Source organism: Lactuca virosa, chromosome 1 (assembly GCF_052849685.1).
Source record: "Lactuca virosa cultivar CGN04683 chromosome 1, Lactuca_virosa_CGN04683_v6, whole genome shotgun sequence".
NCBI classification, from domain to species: Eukaryota; Viridiplantae; Streptophyta; class Magnoliopsida; order Asterales; family Asteraceae; genus Lactuca; species Lactuca virosa.
The window spans coordinates 267,375,209-267,383,920 of NC_136426.1; the positions used below are offsets into that span (position 1 = coordinate 267,375,209).

General features: G+C 40.7%; 1 protein-coding gene across 1 annotated transcript; it reads left to right on the top strand.

Moving 5' to 3' along the window:
- The first annotated feature begins 844 nt into the window (after positions 1–844).
- LOC145129658 (uncharacterized) lies at positions 845–2,086 on the top strand. Its single transcript, XM_079064431.1, has 2 exons — positions 845–1,013; positions 1,182–2,086. The coding sequence occupies exons 1-2, from the start codon at positions 845–847 to the stop codon at positions 2,084–2,086; spliced, it is 1,074 nt and encodes a 357-aa protein (XP_078920557.1).
- The last annotated feature ends 6,626 nt before the right edge of the window (positions 2,087–8,712 follow it).

An 8,712-nucleotide genomic window follows, 5' to 3' on the forward strand; every position in this document is an offset into this window, starting at 1 on the left:
TGACGCAACAGATGACTCAGCAGCAATACGAAAATAGATCACTACTTAGAGAAGTGGATAGGATGAAGGAGGAACTTCAAAGATCCCATGAAATGATGCCCACAGTTGTAAACCATGGATCCTGAACTTCGACAACGTAGGATCCTCAGGAAATCAACAGGGGAACACAGCTCTTGCTACTGCTGCATCGCCCTGGGGAACGACTACAAACAATCGAGCATCAATAATCAATGATCTCAATGAGCCTTTCAATACTCCTAGAAACATTGATTCTAGTAACTTCTTAAAAAGCAATACTATCAATACTAACTCTATGAATGTTGATGCAAGAATAAGTCTAAACATGGCTAGGGAACTTCAGCAGTTGAGACAGATGATCTCAAGCGTACCCGGGGTAGTTCAAACCATACCAGAGGCATCTCCAACAAGTCACATGATCTCCATATTTGCTCCTGCGATAGCCGATACTGAAGTTCCTAAGCGCTTCCACACTCCTAGCATGAAGCCTTACAATGGAACTACGAATCCTGAAGAGCACGTAGCACAATACCGAGAAAGGATGGAGATCATTCCCATCCCAGTGCACTTGAAGGAAGCTTGCTTATGCAAAGGCTTTGGTTCACCCCTCACGGGATCAGCTCTTAAATGGCTGCTAAATGTTCATCCCTATTCTACCACTTCATTTGCACACTTAGTCAGTTATTTCAATAACCAGTTTTCTTGTAGCAGAACCTTCGAGAAGATCACTAGTGATCTCTCTCGGGTGGTTCAGGATCCTAAGGAACGACTTAGGGATTTTGTTAACAGGTTTGGCAGGGAACCTCTGAGCATCCCTAACATTGACATGGCGACTGTTGTCGAGGCCTTCAAGATGGGTCTAAGGAAGGATTCACCCTTCTATGAAGATATCGTGATGACTCCATTCAAGAGATTGGACGAAGTTAGGTGCCAAGAATTGAGGTTCATAAGGCTTGAAGAGGATAAAGAAATCCAGAAGATGAGCAACCCTTCAAGTCAATACGAGAATCCTAATAGGAAGGTTGAATCCTAGGCTACAAGATCCTATAAATCGAACCCCTATTCCAAACTAGATCATCACAGGGTTAATTCCCTCGAAGATGAAGGAGATGAAGGGGAACCCCCTAAGATCACTGATTATTGTTTTTATGTGGATGTTTTAGGTTTAATCCATGTTATGCAGGATCTCGGAGACAAAGCAAGGTGGCCAAAGAATGATAACAAGTCTACCAGTTGGAAAGACAAGTCCAAATGGTGTGCTTACCAAGAAGATTTCGGTCACATGACGGAGGATTGCATATCCCTAAGAAAGGAGATCAGCTACCTCCTTACCAAAGGGCATCTCAAAGAAATCCTCGGAAGTAAGAAAGAAAAGTCCAAGGAAAACAACCAGGATGGTCACAAGATCCCAGAGAAACCAGCATCTCCACCCCCAAATGCCAAGATAATTAACGTTATCTCAGGCAGATCTAACATTTTTGGTACTTCTTATTCTCAAGCTAAGACACATGCCAAGGTCTCTAAAACAGAAAAGGAGGATAGAACACAGAAGAATACCTCGGTTAGCAACAAAGAGGAAAACGCGTTTGACGAGACGGACAGGGAAGAGATCCAGGATCCTCACCATGACGGACTCGTGGTAACACTGTACATTGCCAACCACTTTGTTAGGAGGATCCTTGTTAACGGAGGATCCTCGGTTAACATCGTACTCTTGGACGCACTGAAGAGGATGAACATCTTGGAATCAGAGATAATCAAAAGATCCTCGGTCCTCATAGGATTTAGTGGAGAAACGAAACACACCATAGTGGAGATAAAGCTACCAATATACGTAGAGGGGGTAAACTCTATACAAAACTTACGTGTTATTGACACCTTATCTTCTTATAATGTGATATTAGTAAGACCATGGATCCACGATATGAAAGTGGTTCCATCAACATATCATCAGTGTGTAAAGATGCCTACTCCGTCGGGAACAATGAAGATCATGGGAGATCAACAAGAGTCAAAGGAATGTTATAAAACCTCTATGAAGCCTGCGACGAAACCCCAGCAAGCATAGCATTTAAGGCAGGGGACACGACATGTTCTAGAAACAGAGGAGCAAGACGTGAAGGAAGTGCCCCTGAGCGTCAAGGATCCTGAAGATAAAGTCCTCATAGGATCCTCAATAACTAAGAAAATTGAGCAAGACTTGTTAAACTTCCTTCGAACCAGAAGCAAGACATTCGCATGGAAACACGAAGATATGACAGGTATAAACAAGAGTAGTATCACTCAAAAACTTAATATTGATCCTTCTTTCAGACCGATACATCAAAAGAGAAGGAAGTTTGCACCCAAAAGGAATCAGATCATCCAAGAAGAAGTGGAAAAGATCCTCAAGACATGGATGATCAAGGAAGTGAAGTTCCCGATATGGCTAGCTAATGTAGTTGTCGTACGGAAGAAGAACAGCAAGTGGCGAGTATATATAGACTACACAGATCTTAACAAGCCTTGTCCTAAGGATCATTTACCTCTACCACACATTGATTCCATGATAGATGCAACGGATGGCCACGAACTCTTAACCTTCATGGATGCTTCAGCAGGATTCCAACAAATCCAGATGGGACCACCCGATCAAGAATATACAACATTTATAACACCAGCAGGTATATACTGTTACACTACAATGTTGGACATTGTCTTAAAAATGCAGGCGAAACATATAAATATTAGTGAACTGGATGTTTAAAGACAAGCTGGGGGACACAATGGAGGTCTACATTGACGACATGGTGGTGAAGTCCATGAAAGCTGAAGATCATCTCAGGGATTTCAAAGAAGCCTTTGACATTCTAGACGAATACAACATGAAGCTGAATCCATCTAAATGACATTTTGCGATGAAGTCAGGCAAGTTCCTTGGGCATATGGTAACCAAGAGTGGAATAGAAGCAAGCCTGGAGAAGATCAAAGCAATCATCGAGCTGAAATCTCTATCTTCAACAAAAGACATCTAAAGGCTAACCGGAAGAGTAGCAGCACTCCATAGGTTTATTTCAAGATACTCAGAAAGGTGTAAGCCCCTCCATGATATCTTGAAGAAGAACAAGAAGTATGAATGGACCGAAGAACAAGAAGAAGCTTTTCAGGAACTCAAAAGATGCTTAAGTTCCGCGCCACTACTGGTGAAGCCTATAGATGGAGAACCACTTTTTCTCTACCTCTCAGTATCCTCAAGTGCGGTAAGTGTTTTCCTAGCCAAGGATCTTAACAGAGACCAACATATTATCTACTGTGTAAATAAAAGTCTTCTGGATCCTGAAACCAGGTATTCTCATCTCGAAAAATTAAATTTTGCATTAGTCTGCTTCTACTAAATTAAGACATTACTTCGAGACACATACTATACATGTGAAAACTATTTATCCTATTAAGAATGTGATGAGAAAACCAGAGATGTCATGAAGGATGGCAAAATGGTCAGTGAAATTAAGCACGTTTGATATCAAATATGAGCCAAGATCTGCCATAAAGTCACAAGCATTAGCAAACTTTGTGGCTGGCTTTAGTGATGATCTACAAAACGAAGTAGACATTGAAGCTAAAAAGCTCCTAGAAGATGAACACTTTGGAAAATGGACACTATTCACGGATGGAGCTTCAAACCAAAAAGGAATCGAGCTAGGGATCATACTAAAATCGCCACAGGGGGACATCCAACCCCAGGTAGTTAGTTGTGAATTCAACACAACCGACAACAGAGTGGAATATGAAGCACTCATCACGGGACTACAATTGGCTAAGGATCTTCAAATCAAGGATCATAAAGTATTTGATGATTCTTTATTATTAACCAATCACTTAAATGGATCGTATGCAGTGAAAGGTGAAAGATTAGCATTATACCTCGAGATCCTAAAAAAATTAGCCTCTGATTTTGAAAACTTTAGCCTAACCCGAGTTCCCAGAGAAGAAAACACAGAAGCAGACACATTAGCCAACTTAGGATCCTCCCTAAGGATCCCACCATAAATGAATATCCCTATAACCCACATAATAACTCCAGCTATAAAAGCCCTTTCCAACAAACCCAATGATCCTGAACAACCAATAAGTGTAGCAGCCATTGGAGACCCTGACCCTCAGATCCCTCCTCAAAGGGTTCCCGACGAACAGGATCATCGAAGAAGTACACGATCATGGATTCAATCCATTATAGAGTATCTCAAAAATGGCACGATCCCAACAGAAGAAAAAAGGAAAAGAGCATTCAGAACAAGAGTCTCAAGATTCATAATAATCCAAGGTAAACTCTATAAAAAGTCTATGGCAGGTCCACACCTCAGATGCTTGAAAGATCCTGAAGCTGCAGAAGTCTTGAAGGACGTACATGAAGGGGACTGTGACAATCACTCTAGGGGCAGATCCTTATGCTCCAAGGCATGGAGAACAGGATACTATTGGCCAACCATGAAGAGAGATCTTTTCTACATGCTTAAAAGTGTGATGCTTTCCAAAGACACAACAACATCCTACATTAACCGGCAAAAGCTCTACATCCTATTATATCTCCATGGCCATTCATGAAATGGGGAATGGATATAGAAGGAAAATTACCAATAGCTCCAGGAGGAAAAGTCTACATGTTGGTGATGACTGATTACTTCTCGAACTGGATCGAAGTTGAAGCCTTCGTTCAGGTTAGAGACAAAGAGGTAGTCTCATTTATTAAATGTAATATCTTGACCAGGTTCGGGATCCCAGCTAAAATCATATGTGAAAATGGATCCCAATTCATAAGCAAGAGGACAAGAAAATTTTTCACGAATTGCACGAATTGGGGAATCAAAAGGATAATGTCCATTCCTGTTCATCCCCAAGCTAATGATCAAGCAGAATCTAGCAATAATATCATAGTAAACAACTTGAAGAAAATGCTAGATAAAAAGAGAAGAAGATGGGCATAAGAGCTTAATTTCGTCCTATGGGCAAATAAGCCTACTTCTAAAGTAGCCACAGGTCAGACCCCCTACTCCTTGGTGTTTGGGACAGAAGAAATGATCCCTACCGAAGTAGGGATCCCGACAGCAAGATACTCTCCAAAATCAAGAAAACAATGACTGGATCCTAGCCAAGGATCTTGACACTGTTGAACAACTCAGAGATCACGCCAAGATACACATTGCTGCTCATCAACAAAGGATCACCAAGGCTTATAAAAAGAACATCAAAGTCAAAAGATTCCAAATAGGAGACTTGGTATTAAGGAAAACATTCCAAAGTACCAAGGATCCTAGTGCAGGTAAATTAGCTCCTAAGTGGGAAGGACCATATCTCATAGATGTTGAAGCAGGAAAAGGAGCATATTGGCTAGCAACACTCGAAGGAGACATTTTGCCAAGATCCTGGAATGCTATACATCTCAAAGCATACTATGTAAATAAGATCAATTTATCTTCAACAAAATCAAAGTGCACATATTCTTTACCTTAAACTTTTCATCATTACCTATTTTCTCCTCGAATACATTACTAACTTAAGCATCGAAGGGGAGTTAGCAAGACTAACACCCACCCCTAGCTAACGTTTGCTATGCAGAACAACGTACATCTAAGGATCTTCATAAGAAATGATCCTGAAAAATAAGGATCCTTAAGGTTGAATATCCTGAAACATAAGGATCTTGACGCACGAAGATCTCAACATCTTAACACTTGAACAAATCCATTACATCAACGGTATGATCTTTAAACTATCATATACGCAAGCTAGAGACTGATGATCTGTCCTACATTTAAGGGTACTAAATCCCCTTTAAGGTTTAAAGAGCTAATTACCTCTTTCACACGAAATAAGGTTTATACATCTCCCTTGAACGCACAACATCTAACTATGGGATACGAATAAGGGGATCATTTCACGATGCAATAGCTTGGCAAACCTCTTATCTTTGAACATAATTTAAGATCCTTAAGGTTTATAACATTTTCATGTTATCTGAAGTTAGGATCATACCCCAGAAATTACATAAGGTTTATAACATCTTCATGTTATCACACATTGGGATTTTACCCCAAAAAATATACACGACTCATAACATTTTTATCTTATCATAAGTAGGGATCTTCCCCATGAAATATTTCACAAGTTGGGATCCTCCCCAGTACATAACATTGACATGTGATCAATTGAACTTATGATGTTACCTAAGAATTTTCTCGAGGTTGCGCACCAACCCAACTTAGTAGAGATGATCAGTCTCTAGCTTGCGTATATGATAGTTTAAAGATCATACCGTTGATATAATGGATCTGTTCAAGTGTTAAGATGCTGAGATCTTCATGCGTCAAGATACTTATGTTTTAGGATCTTCAACCTTGACGATCCTTATGTTTCAGGATCATTTCTTATGAAGATTCTTAGCTATACGTTGTTCTGCATAGCAAACGTTAGCTAGGGGTGGGCGTTAATCTAGCTAATGCCCATCTGATGCTTAAGTTAGTAATGTATTCTAGGAGAAAATAGGTAATGATGAAAAGTTTAAGGTAAACAATATGTGCACCTCGGTTTTGTTGAAGATCAATTAATCTTATTTACATAGAGTATGCTTTGAGAAGCATAGCATTTTAGTTTCATGGCAAAATGTCTCTGTCGAGTGTTGCTAGCCAATACTCTCATTTTCCTGCTTCAGCATCTATGAGATATGGTCCTTCCCACTTAGGAGCTACTTTACATGCACTAGGATCCTTGGTGCTTTGGAATGTTTTCCTTAATACCAAGTCTCCTATTTGAAATCTTTTGAATTTGATGTTCTTGTTGTAAGCCTTGGCGATCCTTTGTTGATGAGCAGCAATGCGTATCTTGGCAAGATCTCTGAGTTCTTCAACAGTGTCAAGATCCTGGGCTAGGATCCTGTCATTGTTTTCTTGACTTTGGAGACTATATTGCTGTCGGGAATTCCCCCATTGCATTCATAAGGGGTTGCGCACCAACACAACCAAAAGGTTATTTGCTTTACATTACTGATGAAAATAAAAACTACCTAAACTAACTTCTTGTAGGCCTAAACCATAGCCTGGTCATCATCGGTCGCATCCTTATTCTCCCCACCTTTGGTCAGCCACAGTACAGGATCCTGATTGGATGTAGCAGGCTTGCCGGTCAATTTAGCCTGTGGCTCGCGCCAATCGTCCACATCCCAGGAATCTGCATTCTCTAGATCCTCCGCAAGACAGATCTTGGCCTCCTAAATAACCACCACAACACTGACCTTCGCATCAGAGATCACTTCCTCGATCTCGAGAAAGTGCTTCTCCTCCTTTTCATCCTTCTCCTTGTTAAGCAGCTCCACTCTCCTCAACAGATCCTCATTAGTCGCTTTCCACATCCTTTCCTATCCCTGAAGGGCTTGTTCAGCCCTCTCTGCTCGGATCCTTAAATTAGCGAAAACATGATCAGAGACCTACAACAAAGACATAGTGGGTCAGCAAAAGGTAGAATAAAGATAGAATGAGAATAAAGGCAACACTTATAGCTTGGGAGAAAGAGACCAATTTCTGTAGCTTTTCCTCAACCCCAAGGCTCTCCAAAGATAGACCTGCAGACTCAACAATTTTCCTTTTCCGGGATCCCGGGGTCTTCACTGTCAAGTCAATGGTCAATCTTTTGGGAGGGAGTGAAGATGAGCTCTTCTCCTTTTTCACCGTTAGCTGATCCATCGACATGGTTGTATCAAGATCAGCGAGTGTGAAGCGACTACTAGAGTGAGTGACTTTGGATCCTATATAAATATATAACATAAGACTATTAAAAACCTTCATCATAAGCGAAAGGAATCAAGGGTCCCTACCTGTCGACATGAGGTCAGTGGCAGAAGAGTTTTCTTGCAGAGTGGCTTGATCAACTCGAAAGGATCTCTCAGATTCAGGCAGGGCCAATAACTTCTCGATCGTCTCTCTAGATTCCTCAGCAACATGGACGAGCTCTTCGAATTTGAAAGCTGCAAAAAAAGAAAACAAAATAAGAAGATTTGAATTCCAGGATTCTTATATTAATATAAAATAATCCTACACATCTTGACCCAGGCATCCGACAGGAGATCCCCACTAGAAACAAAGTCACGTCTCACAAAAAGGTGTTTTTCTTTCCAAGCTCTGTCATTATGTTTGTTTTTCAGGACTAAAGGAGATCTGTGGGTTTTGACTTTGAGGAGAAAGCGAGAATTCCCGAAGGTTGTGAGTGTTGGGTTTTGAGCACTATAACACTCCTATGGTACACATGCAACCCTAAATGTTTTGGATCTATGTTTTCTCTAATTATACCTGCATTTTCAATTTTTCCAATGCATTCTCCCTAACTAGCATACGATTGACCAATTCATCAATACAACTAGTTAGATAACTTACCTCTTAGTAGGACTTGTAGTTCTTGGCCTTCAAAAGCTTGAGCACCTCAAGTGTGATGCCTCTAATGGTTCACAAACACCAAATGCAAGAGGAGGCTTGAGAGAATAAGTTAGTTAGCACAAAATCAACTTCACTCTCTTAGAAAGAATGGTGTAGCCGATTTTGGGACTAAGGGTATGCTTTTATAGTGTTACTAAGCTAGGGTTACATTCATGCAAACCCTAATTCTCCATGACCTTTCACATTCTTATGCTCCATGGGTTAAACCTCCATGGACTATCCATGGATTATC